This window comes from Protomyctophum parallelum, assembly GCF_964188405.1.
Source record: "Protomyctophum parallelum genome assembly, chromosome: 1".
NCBI classification, from domain to species: domain Eukaryota; kingdom Metazoa; phylum Chordata; class Actinopteri; order Myctophiformes; family Myctophidae; genus Protomyctophum; species Protomyctophum parallelum.
In genome coordinates, this window is record NC_139697.1 from 65,962,387 (window position 1) to 65,978,391 (window position 16,005).

The 16,005-nt window shown below is 41.4% G+C and overlaps 1 protein-coding gene across 1 annotated transcript; it reads left to right on the forward strand.

The window, feature by feature from the left end:
• snx19a (sorting nexin 19a) lies at positions 1 to 15,710 on the forward strand (the record flags this gene model as incomplete). Its single annotated transcript, XM_083759157.1, has 11 exons — positions 1 to 1,515; positions 1,642 to 1,762; positions 2,382 to 2,482; positions 2,572 to 2,688; positions 3,028 to 3,146; positions 3,970 to 4,060; positions 4,365 to 4,506; positions 7,197 to 7,320; positions 13,868 to 14,052; positions 15,136 to 15,223; positions 15,614 to 15,710. 11 exons carry the CDS (start codon positions 1 to 3, stop codon positions 15,708 to 15,710), a joined length of 2,700 nt encoding a protein of 899 aa, XP_083615283.1.
• Between the last annotated feature and the right edge of the window lie 295 nt (positions 15,711 to 16,005).

A 16,005-nucleotide genomic window follows, 5' to 3' on the forward strand; every position in this document is an offset into this window, starting at 1 on the left:
ATGCCTTCCTCCAAGAGTTCTCATCACTGGGCATTCTCAGAGTTACTTGGCCAGCGAAGGCTCTTAGGATTTGGAGCTCTGTTAGCATGGCTTGTCCTTTTCCATCTCCTTGTGAATGTCTGGCTCCTCTGTATCTTCACCAGTCTGCTGGTGGTTCTTGGGGGTTGGCTTGGGTCTCGTGCTCTGCTGGATGCTAACAGCTTGCTGCACTTGGAACATTTTCTTCCACTAGGTAACATGCAGCCACCTCTGCCTTCCCCTGAACATGAGCGACGTCTGGACCTTGAGATCCACAGCGCTGTCCACAAAGCCATGCGCGACTTTGTGTCCTCGTGGTACCGCATCCTGCTGGCAGGGGAGGAAGGGGAGTTTGAGAGAGTGGTGCGCGATTCCATGCTGGAGTCAGTGATGGAACTTAAGGAGCGCACACGGCACGTGGACAGGAAAGCACTGCTTCAGAGGGTTCTCGAGCTGTACGGATGCCACCTGCAGAGATTCATGACAGCAAGAGAGATGCAGGCAGGAGCAGCGTTGACGCAGAAAGACAGCGGCATCAGCCTCTGGCAACTGTACAGTCGAGCTGATGCCCCCCATCCTGCCCTGAGGAGTGCAACCGCTGAACTCAGCTACTCTCGAGCTCTGGCGTACCTTGTCTTACATGTGCTTGTCCCATATCCCAACATGGAAACGAGGACTGGAGGATGCATGGTAGCAGAGCTCATCACCTGCAATGTACTGTTGCCCCTCATAAGTAGGGTATCTGATCCTGACTGGCTCAACCAGACCATTGTGGACATATTCACCAAGTCCAGGGAACCTCACCAAACTGCCACGGATGAGCTTTTTGGAGCAACTCTATACAGAAGTCAGTCCCAGGATGAGTCCTGGGTCACCTGCAGCTCCCTCTCGTCTGACCAAATGGGTCTTAGCACCAAAAGCCTCTCAAATCCCACCGATTTGTACAGCCAGGGTCTGTTTTGGAAGATAGGTTCCTCACTGGACAGCATGGATAGCATAGCTAGTGTTGGTAAAGGCGAAAATTGCCATGAAGGTCTGCTCATGCCATGCCGGGTTAACTGCTTTTATCAGAGCCCAGAGCCCGACCATGACTCCCAGTCGTCAGAGTGTCAGAAATTGTTAGTCGAGTCCTCAATTCAGTCAGACTCAGACGATGAGCAGGCAGAAAGCTTCTGCAACTGTACCCCTCCTCCAAGCAGTTTCTGTAACGTGATGACTTCAAAAGACGATGGGGCTTCTGGCTGCTTCGGCACTCTAAGGTCCCTCGGACCCAAAGTGGTGGTGACAGAGGACTCCCATTGGCCAGCAGGCATAGGCCAAGAGCGAGCCTCAGTTTGTCCTCCAAAGCGGCTTTGTCTTCCCCCATATAACTTTGATGCCTCTAACAGTCTTCCAGTTGCACCTGTTAACATACAGAATGTCCACATTGCTGGCACGCTCACCTCCAAAGAGCCACGTGGTGCTGCCTCACACCCCTATACTTTATACATTGTGAAGGTATATGCTATTTCAAGCCCATCATTTTGTGTTTGTGTTTATGAATAGGATTTCATCTATTAGTCATGTGTGCAGTGAACATGTCAGATTTGACTGTACTGATGCATGGGGCTGTGTGTTTCGTAGTATGAGACGGTAATGGACCTGCAACCTGTGGCTCATCACACTGTCAACCGGCGATACAGTGAGTTCCTTAACTTGCAAGCTCGTTTAGAGGAGAAGCCAGAGCTCAAGAAGGTCATGAAAAGTAAGACAAAAATCCACTCTGCACTGATTTCTTTTTACAGACTGATTAATTATTGTCTCCACCAGGCCGAAGGCATGGGGAGAGAGTATGTGTGTGTGTGTGTGTGTGTGTGTGTGTGTGTGTGTGTGTGTGTGTGTGCGTGTGCGCGTGCACGTGCGTGCGTTTGTTACCAGCTAATCTCCGGCACCGCTAACCCGGTCGATGCCAAATTTTGCACACACACTCCCTGGATGCCAACAATGAACCTCTGCCCCAAGAATGGCCTGTTATAGCGCCACAAAAAAAACATTTTCTTTTTATATTACTCCAAAAAATCCGCAAATCGTTACACAGTATCTCTATAGTCATGTGTTCAAGACGATATTTCATATTCCATCCTAATTGGCTAACATTGGCATTCAAAGTTTGCAGGATTGGCCCGTTTTACTAAAAACGTTTTTGGAACAAAATGCCTCAAATCATCCAATTGCCATCCAAGTAAGAAGAAATGGAACCCTTTTCACATTGGCCTATTATAGCGCCACCAGGAGGCCACAACCTGACCTGGCCTGGTGGAGACCTGTGCACTTTATCTAGTTGTTTCAGAAATGATTTCCTTATTACTTGTTCTGCACCTCAGACGTCAGAGGCCCAAAGAAGCTTTTCCCTGATCTCCTGTTTGGCAATGCAGATATTGAGAAGGCCGAGGCTCGTAAAGGCCAGCTGGAAACATTTCTTAAAGTATGGATTTGACCAACAAAACAGTCTAATTCAATTAAGAATCATTTCTGTGTTAATGTAGTTTGCCTGATTTATTTTCTCTATATTAGCAATTAAACAGCATTCCTGAAACAGCCAACAGTGAGGAAATGCAGGAGTTCCTCGGTCTCAATACAGAATCATGTGCTTCTTTTGAAAAAAAGTTTGCGATGTCAAGAATTGATAAGGTAAAGAAAAACAATCAAGTTGTTTTAATGAAGATAATGCTCCATTGTATCCATTGAAAATACAGGTTGGTAGGCATGGAAATATAAATATAGTATATACATTAATATATCAACTGTTGAAACACTATGCTTTTATAGTAAACATATGACAAATTCAGATTAATGCTGAGAAAAATGTTCATGTGTACTTACATATCTTATAATGGAATTGATACGGTGCACAGCAACCATGTACCTTTTTTTAAATGGCAAGGTGTGGACTCCGATGAATGTCTGCAATATTTTATTAGGCACTGGGTTGTTTGTCTCATATATTCTCCAACATGACTGCCTCCGAAGATGGTGGTGAATGCTTTAGACACACTGAAGACGGCCTTCCCACGCCCGGAGCCCCAGAGCCCCACAGACGACCTCGAGGGAGAGTCTGATGGCAGAGCAGGAGACAGCAGGAGATACAGGTGAGTCCCTCTAGTCTCTCCACATTAGACACTATAGTGTAGACTAGATACAATACATCACCTTCTTAAACTATATGATATTTACTTGCGCAAGCAGAGCGCGCAAGTAAGCGCGCAAGTAATCGTTTCGCCCGGTCCGTATGCACCGTCCCAGCCAACCCGCCACTAAAATAGCAAATTGTGCCTGATTTTCTGGGAGATAGATCATCATACATCATCTCATTCCGGCCAATCAGAATTTGCGTCCTCACCTTCGTCATCAATGTTTGTGTTACAAAATTGTCCATTCATTGTCAATGGCATTTAATGTTTGTGTTGGGACACAATTTGGGTTACATACACTAAAAGCTGGACATAGTACAGGGGGCTATCGTTCTTCAAGAATAACACTGTATGTCAGTTATGTAACAGATAAAGATAATTAAATGGAATTTATAGGATTAAACAGCCTGACTTTGGCCAGTTTAAAAGAAAAAGCCTATTTAAGTCACACTAGGCCATTTTACTAAAAGGGGCGGAATCAACATGATCCAGTTTTCAATTAGGACTTTGGCGAAGTTATCAGAGGTGGCAAATGTCTTAGTCCAAAAAAATATTTTCCTCAAAAAATGATGTAGGCCATTAGTTTAAGAAGGTGACGAATAGGCAAAATCAGCTTTGAGTTAGGTTAGTTAGTTAGTTAGTAAGGTTCCCCCTTTTTTAAAGGACGTACTGTAATACTCAAGGACACATTTTACTGTCTGCTTTCTCTTGTATTGTCTCGTTTTATAAGGTGTTGCGTTTGAACTGCTGCTTGGTTGTAATTTTATGTTTCATGCAGCAGGAGGCTCCGTTTCCCCAGCAAAGTTGCTCCCCCTCTCAACATAAATGACTTGCAGCCTAAAGTGACATACTGCTTTAGCGAAGGCAGCGCTGTAAGTTACAGTGTGGGATTACAGTGTGGTGTAACGTTTTTCCCTTCCCAGACATTTTGTGGAGTCAAAAGTAGTTTACAATATTTGCATTGAAAGACTGAAGCACTTGCCCTAGCCTCGACGACCTTGCAGGCGAATGCAAAGGCTAAACTTATGTAATTTAGATAATATAGACATGGCACTCTTATGATCTTGGATGACTATTTCTATGTATTTGATGTATTATCATGTGTTGTTCTTGCTTACTGTAAATCTGTCTGCCAAATGCCTAAATTGTCCCTCTGCTTGGTGGCTGGCCTTGCAGGTGCTCAATGGGCTGACCCCCTCTGGACTGGAGAGGTTCATCAAGGACCAGGAGAGGCTGGTGTGTGGTGGATCCACTGGGAGGGACACTGGGGACGTGAAGCAGAGCTGTGAGCAGCCTGCCACAGACAGGAAGGGAAAAGGTTGCGTCATTTTGTCTAGTCTAAATCAGTGTTTCTTAATGTGGGGTCCAGGCAGGTAAACCATGTGGTCCTTGAGGGAGTTCCAGCGGGCCCCCAGCTAAAGTTTTATAGTTGGAAATCCAAATGGGACTTACAGATCTTTTTTGTTGCTAAATAAATATGCTGTAAGTGAAGACAGTGTGCGGGATTCCATTTTTGAGTGGTGCAACCACTCCTATTCGGAGCTTTGTGTGTCTCTGGCTGGCTGTGTCCCTGAGTCCCTGGCTGTGTCCGAGCACGAAAATAGAGTTTGGTTGGTTTTCATCACCAAGTGTCACTGCACTAATACACTGCACACATACATTAACTGTATATATGATGATTTTGGGTGTGACAGTACAGTACAGTGACAGTAAAGTAGGGATGCAGTTTCGGATGCGGCGCGGCTCGCCGGAACCGGGCCAACACCCTGGGCTCGTTCCGGGGGCCCTTTGGGGACCCCCACACGGAGTTGCACCACTCACTTCACACGGGTGTGATTTTTTCTACTCTTCCTGTTCATTTTTACGACGCACCTGTCCCCCGTAGGTGTGCATAAGGACTTTTCTCTTACTCTCAAAGTTAAAATACACTGAGGGCTGCATCTTGCGCCGCCCTTATCCCTAAACTTATTTTCTTACTATTTAGAAAATGTTTTAAATTGTTCAACTAGCCGATCTACATCTACACGTTGTGAGCTTGTAGATCAGCTATTTGAACTATTTAAAAGGTTTTTTTAAATAGTAAAAATGGCAAATAAGTTTAGGGCTAAAGGTTTATTTTTATTTTAAATTTTATCCCACGATTTTGCAAGTTTGCAACCCATTTTTTCACCCAGTGTCAATGATCTAATCATGTAATCCTGGGCGCTATACTTCCTCTGCCAACCTGGGGGGGCAGTGGACTGACCTCATGCTTCCTTAAATGCATGAGGAGTCCAAGCTGCTTCTTTTCACCTGACAGGGGAGAGTTTCCCTGGCCGGACGTAGTGCGTGGAAGAAACACGTTATTTCCGACCAGTTCCTTTCCCTTCCATCAGGCGCCCCGGCTGGCCAGGGGGAGGTAGTTTAGAGACCAGGATTACTGCATGTTTTTTGTGAGGGTACCTACCCTAGGGGACACGTGGAGAACATGTAAACTCCACACAGAAAGGCCCTTTCGCCAACCCCAACTCGGTATGGGCACTGATGACACGCAGGAGAGAACACGCCAGTTTAGGGATAGAGGTTAAGGGGTGGCGCAAGATATAGCCCTGAGAACGTAACATTCGATTTTGTATGAAATGTGGATCTGTGGCCTAATACATATCAAATTGAGGGTCCTTAAATTAACATGGTTGATAATCACTGGTGTCCATCACAGGCCTAAGGAGCTCACCTGAATATTTTACCTTGCCTTACATGTAACCAAATACAGGCGGATGGAATACTGTTGCACTCTGAATAACAGCATAAGCCTGCCATGGAGGTAATGGCTAAATGTGAACCAACCAGTGACAAGCTCCTTTAATCCCATCCTGCTGCCAGACAGCCATATTTTGTATTTGGTACACCTTCCATCTACATAACTAGACCGGTAGGCCTACGTGCCCGTCGCAGTCGGCCACCGGCCTACTTGGGAACGATGCAACTTGGGAACCTAATGATATATGTTGTCATAGCACCTGTTTTAACTGTCAGCCGATGTCCCACATGGAGATCTGTGTATGTGCCTGTACGTGTGACTGTGTGTGTGAAGACAGACTGAAGACGAACTGAAAAGTGTACTTGGCAATCAATTCGGCCCACTGGCAGAGCCTGACCAGAGCCTTTTGTGGTAGTTCTGGAGAACCGTGGGCCCGACCGACTCGATACCTGGCACTGCACTCCCTGTGGGGGTGTGGAACGCGTGTGTCGAATGTGAGTCGGTGGGTCAAACGGTTCTCGAGTTACGTGCATTACAACCGTACACGTGCACACACACACACACACACACACACGCACACTCACAGAGACGTGGCGCATTTATAGTAGGATATGCCATCTGTGGGGTGGCAGTGACTAGTAGATAGAGCAGCCGTCTGGGAATGAGATGGTAGTCGTTTTTATACCCGGCTCCTACTAAATGCATGAAAGTGTCAATGAACGCCTGAAAGCAACTAGAACCCGACTCTGTCGATTGTCTACTTGCCGTACAGTAGGCCTACCAGTGCGCAAGCAGAGTGCGCAAGTGTTGTTGACCGCTACAAACTCTCAAATCTCAACCTTTCTGTAAAACATTGAAATGAAATACTAAAGTCGATATAGTCGTTATAACTGGCTGTCAATGATGACGTAATTACGATATGTTTCAATATTGGTTGGGTAACAGGTAACGTATGTATACACATGTACTGTAAATTGTAAGTTGAAAGTACTATATGTGGTCGGCTGGCTTTTTTATGTGCGTATGCTTGGTAGGTAATGGTATATATACTGATGTTGATGGTGACGTAATTAAGATATGTTTCAATGTCGGGTTATAACTGGCTGTCAATACCTACCAAAGGCTCTATAAAAATGTAGACAACTGACCATTTCATCAAATGTTGGAAACTAAAGTGTGTGTGTGTGTGTGTGTGTGTGTGTGTGTGTGTGTGTGTGTGTGTGTGTGTGTGTGTGTGTGTGTGTGTGTGTGTGTGTGTGTGTCTACAGACACAGCAGTGGCAGATGTGGTGTTGAACATCCTTTGTCTGTTGATGAAGGACCAGTGGAGCTGGCTATGCACTGAAAACATTCAGAAGACCATTAGACTTCTCTTTGGCACCTTCATTGAAAGGTAACGTTGTGCCTGATACTGTATGTACACGCATGGAAAATAGCAGGTCTACTGTACATTGCACCAGCCTAACCCCAAGGCATAACCGGCATAACCCCAAGTGTCGTCCTGATAACTGCCTATTTACTTGCGCAAGCAGAGCGCGCAAGTAATGTGATCGGCCTGGTCCATTTGTCGTGACAGCCGTTCCGCCATTTCAGGACCCCCCCAGAAAAACATAAAATCTGTGCCCGTATTGCTGGACCAATGATGACGAAATGACCATATTTCTTACGTCATCATTTAGAGCTAGTCATACACGTATTTCTTACGTCATCATTTAGAGCTAGTCATACACATACGTGTATGACTAGCTCTAAATGATGACGTAAGAAATATGGTCATTTCGTCATCATTGGTCCAGCAATACGGGCACAGATTTGATGTTTTTCTGGGGGGGTCCTGAAATGGCGGAACGGCTGTCACGGTTTTTGGACCAAAGTGACCACAGAATACCGCTAATCAACTTACAACTACACACTTTATACAGTATAGAGTATAGAGTATATATGTATACATATATAGTATATGCCTATATACTATATATATACTATATATATTTCTTACGTCATCATTTAGAGCTAGTCATACGTATACTATATACATAATCAATAAAAAATAATTTACCAAATTGTGCCTTATCTGCTGGGACCAGAGTACGTGGTGTGTATGTAAGAAATATGGTCATTTCGTCATCATTGGTCCAGCAATACGGGCACAGATTTGATGTATGACTAGCTCTAAATGATGACGTAAGAAATACGTGTATGACTAGCTCTAAATGATGACGTAAGAAATATGGTCATTTCGTCATCATTGATCCAGCAATACGGACACAGATTTGATGTTTTTCTGCGTAAGCCTCAAATGTGTGTGTATGTGTATGACTAGCTCTAAATGATGACGTAAGAAATACGTGTATGACTAGCTCTAAATGATGACGTAAGAAATATGGTCATTTCGTCATCATTGGTCCAGCAATACGGGCACAGATTTGATGTTTTTCTGGGGGGGTCCTGAAATGGCGGAACGGCTGTCACGGTTTTTGGACCAAAGTGACCACAGAATACCGCTAATCAACTTACAACTACACACTTTATACAGTATACTATATATATACTATATATATTTCTTACGTCATCATTTAGAGCTAGTCATACGTATACTATATACATAATCAATAAAAAAATAATTTACCAAATTGTGCCTGATCTGCTGGGACTAGAGTACGTGGTGTGTATGTAAGAAATATGGTCATTTCGTCATCATTGGTCCAGCAATATGGGTACAGATTTGATGTATGACTAGCTCTAAATGATGACGTAAGAAATACGTGTATGACTAGCTCTAAATGATGACGTAAGAAATATGGTCATTTCGTCATCATTGGTCCAGCAATACGGGCACAGATTTGATGTTTTTCTGGGGGGGTCCTGAAATGGCGGAACAGCTGTCACGGTTTTTGGACCAAAGTGACCACAGAATACCGCTAATCAACTTACAACTACACACTTTATACAGTATACTATATATATACTATATATATTCAGTGTTGGGCAGTAGCTAGCTACAAGTAGCGAAGCTACATAGCTTAACTACATTTATCAGTAGCTTGATGGTAGCTTCACTCCTTTTGAACCAAGTAGCGTTTTTTGTAGTGTAGCTATTTTTAGACCCAAGTAGTGACGTAGCTTTCAACAAAAGCTATACGTTACAAATTGACTGTTAAATAAAGTTTTGTGGGGGAAAAAAATCCCTGGAAAAAAATCCATGATTGGTTGGTTTAGATAAGAAGAGTCTGACACAGTTATGTTGTTAAGCAAGAGGATCCCACGCAGCAGCTGTCCTTTTATCTCTAGCACAACACAATGAATTACTCACCTAATGCTGCCTGCAGGTTCCATGTTTAATTCCAGCGTGTGTAACCTACATTATTGTCTAAGTGAAAGTTTTCATATTGAAAAAATTTGATCGCTAACGTGGTTTAGCGACTATAGTACTTTGACAGCTCATTCATCGTAGCTTGTTTACAAGTCAAACAGACTTCTTGTGCAGAAACTGCCCCATCAAAATAAGAGCCACTTGTATTGATTAGTCAACACTAGTTTTATTTCTAAGTCTACCTACAGGACATTAACATCTCATTTAAGTGCCTGTCAGCATTCTCTCAATCTGAGTATCCCATCCTCAAATATTCGGTAAAACAGTGCCTATCGATCGATAGGCACTGTTTATGTAGACACTAAGGCAACAGTCTGTCTTGAGAGACTAGCATTCAGTCTAAATTATGTCTCTCAGCTGGTGTGCAAATGGCTAGGCTGTGGCAATAATAATAATTTAAAAAAATAACAAAAAATAACTAAAATCGTTCATTTTTTGGAAATGTTGAATTATGAACTGAATTAGTTCCTTTAATTTTTTTTTACTTTGAACTGAACTATAGTTAATAAAAAAAAGAACTTTCCCAACACTGAACACATGAATCAGCCGGCTCCTGACACCGCAAGGTACATTAATACAAGTAAATGTGAAAAAGTTGACACCAAAAGCCAGACAGAGAGCTTGTTTCCTGTTTGTTTTTTAATAAACAATCAAACTCAGCATTTTTGCCTGCCTATTAGGCTATTTGTTCGGTGGAAACTTGATCATTAAGTTGATATATATATATAATATTAAAAAAATAAGTAGTGTCCATGTAGCTAGCTACTTTTGCCATGTAGCTTATAGTGTAGCTTGCTACAATTATCTGGGGATAGCTTCGTTGTAGTTGAGCTATATTTAATAGAGAGTAACTGGTAGTGTAGCTTACTACATTTTCCAAGTAGCTTGCCCATCACTGTATATATTTCTTACGTCATCATTTAGAGCTAGTCATACGTATACTATATACATAATCAATAAAAAAATAATTTACCAAATTGTGCCTGATCTGCTGGGACTAGAGTACGTGGTGTGTATGTAAGAAATATGGTCATTTCGTCATCATTGGTCCAGCAATATGGGTACAGATTTGATGTATGACTAGCTCTAAATGATGACGTAAGAAATACGTGTATGACTAGCTCTAAATGATGACGTAAGAAATATGGTCATTTCGTCATCATTGATCCAGCAATACGGGCACAGATTTGATGTTTTTCTGCGGATGAGGAAAAGATATAGAGAAAAAGATATAGGTGGGGGAGTTATGTTTGCTATAAAAGAAGATATTTCCATTGAAGAAATTCCAACTGAAAGCAGGATATTAGAGAAAGTAGAACATATATGTATACATGTAAAAGATAAAAATCTATATATCATTCTTATGTATACAGATCACCTAAAACAGAGCTTTCAAAATTAAACACATTTCTCGAATACATGGTACAGTATATATCATCTCCGACTTCTGCAATTTTGATAATAGGAGATTTCAATGAAGACCATAATACTAAGATAGAAAGAAGTATAAAGACCTACATGTCAAAATTAGGCTTTAAACAATTAAATACAAATCCAACTACAGATTACGGAAATATTTTAGATCATGTATATTTTAACAAATGTGAAAGTATTATTATAGAAATTGAAGTTAGAGACACATATTACTCTGACCATGATTTAGTATTAATATCACTATAGTCTAACATGAAATAGATTTAAAATTAAAATTAAATTTTTAATTCAGTTTATATACTTTTTTTTATAGGCGTTTACATACATAAATTAGATAGGTAGTAAATAGTTACACCTAATAATTACACATTTCAAATGTTCCTTCACAGAGATATTGAGATTCCACCGTTTACAGAAAAAGTATACTGTATAACATATTTTAATTCAGTTTATATACCTTTTTTTTTCAACACATATAAGTGATTTATTTTTCTCTGAAAATAAAAAGGGATCCAGAATATATCTACAACGATAAAACAGTATTTCTTATATAGATAGAAACTAGAATCATACTTAATACTAAATGTTTACATGTATAGTAGGTAGCAAATAATTACATCTAAACATTAATCATTTCAAACATTCCTTCACAGAGATACTGAGATTTGGCAGTTTACAGCGGGCGAAAACATTACATGCGCGCTCTGCTTGCGCACTAGTTGGCCATTTATGGCCTACTAGTGTGCAACAAGCAAGTATGCACTCGACAGAGTGCAGTTCTAGTTATGTACTGTATACAAACCGTATGTTCTATTTCTTGCATCACTCTCTGGTGACATTGAGATTGATTGATTGATTTGTTGAATGACACCTAACAACATACAGTACAGTAGGAAATAATGCATACTGAAGAGTTTCCAACAAGCTCCGAGTCCTTTGGCGATTATTTGATGATCGGTTGACACTTCCTAATATGTATTCAATTATCTTCAAAAGACTGAGTGTCCGGACACTGCTCAGTGCTCCCCCTTCTGTTATTCTGGAAGGGTGTCCTGAGGTGCTCGGATGTTCAGATCTAGCCTGGTTAATAAACCAGACCGAATCAGCCGTTGGCAAAAATAAATTGCCTGCCGGTGGATTACGGTCTGGAGAGGCTCAATTGTACGCCCATTTCCTACACCAGAGAAATGGGGCGGCCAATCGGGACACGGTATGCAATATGGGCGGGCTTTGGTACAGTGACTTTCAATGCTTGAAACCTTTGACTGACAGTAGCTCTGACCAATTGCGCCAAAGAGAAAATGATTCAACCCGCCCCCCTGGAAATGAAATCCAAGCTGAGCCTCCCCAGACTAATATCCCGCGGTCCGTGCGATATTAGTCTGGTTTATTAACCAGGCTAGTTCAGATCACCTCTAATAAGTGCCCATTGTACTGCATGCAGAAGTTAACTATTTTTCTTTTTACAATTATAGTCTTGTGTGTCTGCTTTTTCCTCTCACAAAATCTATTGTCAAGTTTATGTTATGTTATGTTAGCAATTGGAAAATAATAACATTATTTATTTGCATTATTTACATTTTATTTGCTATAATATAGTTAGGCAAGGCAGGTTTATTTGTATAGTACATTTCATGTAAAACATCTGTGTATGAAAGTGCTTTACATAAGGCATAAAACACATTTTATCTCACACATTTTAAAAGCAATAACAATAAAAAAAAAATGAATAATAAATATTATAGAAGTATTATGGACAGAACTCATTGTACTTTAAATTAGCTTTTTCATTTTTTATTTTAATGTCTGTGAATATCTATGATATTCATTTTTATTGTGTTATAATGTGTTAATGTTTAGCAGTCATATCTTCCATCCTTTTTTATTATGATAATTTTTTTATATAATTCTATAGAGGGAAACGGAGTGAAGATAAATAGAACACTATACTGAATATGAAAACATTCAGATTTGTATTGTACTAAAAGACCTTTTCTGTGCTTTGATGCATTGTGGTTCTCTATAAAGAGTATGCACATGCATGATTTTCCCATCAGGACACGCCCCCCTCACCTAGAGTGGCAAAACATTGAGCAGCATGGAGTGTTGGAGTTTGGAAGCGCTCGTTGGAAATCACTCAACCGTCCTGCGTACCACCTGTTTCTAAATGTCACATAATACAGGAGGCAGCAAAATGTTGTGTTATTGAAAACAAGCACTTCCAAACTCAAATATCACACCCGTGTGAACTGAGTGGTGCAACTCCCCCCCCCCCTCCTCTCTCTCTCTCATTAGCAGGCAACAGTGCAGCACTGTCTCTCTCTCTCTCTGTTTCTGGCACAGCAACGCCCCTACTGGTACTCATAGTCATATACTGGTGCTCATTAACGTCACATAGGTGGGTGAACACAACCACTCAATCAAATGCAGGGTATTTCTTAATCATAACATTTCTATGGTGGATTTTTATGAAACGAAAACTGCAGATAGAAAGAGGATAATTCAAGCTTTTCGTACAGCTGCAATGTTGCTGAGTTTAACATTGTTTAATGCAATCAGACAGGACTTTTCTGTTTGGATGAATGGGCTGTCAACGCCAGAAAGTAGTTTTTTGCCACTCAGTGGGAGTTCCCGCATAACTTCCAGGTACAATGATGTCACACGAATAGCCTCTATTAAATACTGGTCTACACACGTACCCTATTGTGCTGAATATAAGACTACGTTTATTTACCAATGGAAATATCCTAAAAAACGGGGTCGTATTATAATCGGGGACTAGACTATTTGTCATTCTGTTCTTTTTCCACAAATGAGTCTTGAAAAATGATAATCTGAGTCGTCTTATATTCGGCACAATACAGTAGGTGAGTGAGTGAGTGAGTGAGTGAGTGAGTGAGTGAGTGAGTGACCAAGCACATGCACATGGCTTGACCTTGTGCACGTCCCTTTTTCCATGTACTGTGTCTGTATGTCTGTACAGCACAGCACACATACATTTTTACTTGTCGTTACTCGTTAACATGTGCAGTACACTTAATACGTTCTGTGCTCATTCCCTTGCTGTTGATATCTAGCAGACACTCTTGTCTTGAACTCTTAACTTACAATGCCAACACTATCTGTGTCTCAGATGGGTGGATGTGGGAATGGCCCACCTCACCAGTACCCCCTGCTGGGTGATTTACCTGCAGGTGATGCAGGAAGCTGTGTGGCCAGGTGGCGTGCTGCCTGCTCATCATCGACCGGAGCGCAGCGCCACACAGAGGGACGAGACCAAGAAACAGTGTCTGGACTGCCTGATGCAGCTGCTCCCAGGTATGTGTTCATTTAGCGCTAAGAATGTACAAATGATACGTTCATTTACATTTTGTCCTTGATGCCAGAGTGCGGTCTTCTCATAATTTTATTGAGAGGATGGCCCCTTGAGATGCAGCATTTTGTTTTAGAGGGGGTCCTATACACAAGTAAAACATACAGTACAAATACACAATTTGTATACAAAAACACATACAATAGGTGAACACATTACATACTAGCTAACACCGACTCCGGACTCCTGAATCTCTGCCCTCCGCACTCTGCTATCTAGCATCAGGGTCTTGACTCTGCAGTGTTGTTGGAAGCTGTCGCGCAGTGCATTGCATCTACGTAGGTGGTGAGCTTCTTGCCTTGGCTTTGCCATGGATTGGCTCCCATAGTGTCAGTTTGCTTTCCACTAGTTCCGGGTGCCTGGCGCAGTGCCCTGCCAACCTCATCCTTCTCTCTCTGACTTTGTCTGTGACCTGTGTAGAATAGAGCAGGGGTTCTCAATGTTTTTGCCTGGGGACCCCTGGAAATGCTTTGGTCATGTCTTGTGACCCCCTCCCCGCCCCCCTCCCCAATACAAATTGACTGTTACAATTTTTTCAACCTTAATAATAGAGAACATACATCATAAATAAATACTGAAACCAGATATAATCATTAAGGAAAGTTTATTCATGTACTATGTAAACTCTTAATTTCCATTTTCCAGCCATTCAGTTGCAAAAAAAAAGATTTATATTTTTTGTTTTTGTGGGGTTTTTTTATAATCTGGGGACCCCCCAAAAGTAAGGACACATTTCTGATGTGTCCTTAATTAGTAATTAATAATTGAGTCATTGTTGACTAAACATCAATCCTGGTTAAGAATTATTGGACATTTTAAATTGATTTTATCATTGCATTAAAATGCAATGATAATTGATAACATAAATGTCACCTATCTCAAGCAAGTTTCAAGTATCTGAAGGTTGATGTTCATACCATACTGAAAGTAATGGAATCCAATTGCTTCTTCAAAACCACAGTGTGCTTTGGAAAATGGCCAGACCACACCGGCCCAGTCCTTAACTGTTCCTCTATGTTCTCACACAGAGACCATCACTGACATACTTGGTACTGAGAAGTACAGACTGAGTTTGGAGACAATCCTAGAGTCTTTACAGGACCATCGCATTAACAAGTGAGGTTTACACAGAAAAATAATTAGTTAATTCAATTCTAAGAGTTTAAAATAGGGATGCACTGAATCGGAAATTCTTGTCCGAAACCGAATATTGGAAACTGTACAAAACTGTACAAAAGCCAGTTTACCAGTTTTTGTACCATTGCTGTCATGGCTGTACCTTTGTTGTAGTGCTACATGATAATGGCAAAAGGCATGATTACATTTTGATCACGTCATCCCAACAAAACAGTAGGTTACGATTCCGAAAGGTAAACCCGGTTCTTTGACTATTCGGTTTCAGCTCTAAATTCAACCGAATCAGGCCGAATATTCGGTGCATCCCTATAGTTTAAAATGGATGTCAATATATATAACCCTGTCTCTGTACTGCTATGTATTGTATAGGCATCTCATCTTCTGCATCTGTGACCTGCTATTGGAGTTCCTGATTCCAGAGTCTTCTGATGAGGCTTTCCAGAATTTCCTACTGCAGTCTGTCTAACATTATGCAGAAAAGGACCATGAAGGACACATAACATGAAACATTCTGTCTCAGTGCTGTAAGGAGCTGAATGATGGTGTATCTGTCAGTTAAGTTTGTGTAAGAATCAGATGTGTGAACAATGACAATCAACTTACTTAGCAGACAGGTCAATGAGCCACTATAGCTCAGGGCATTAGTCCATTGACTTCTATAGATAATGCCAAGACTGGCCAAGAAAGCCTCAGTCAACACCAACTAACCTAAGATAACCATAGCACTTTGCGGTAATAAGATTACAATGCAAGGGAAATGG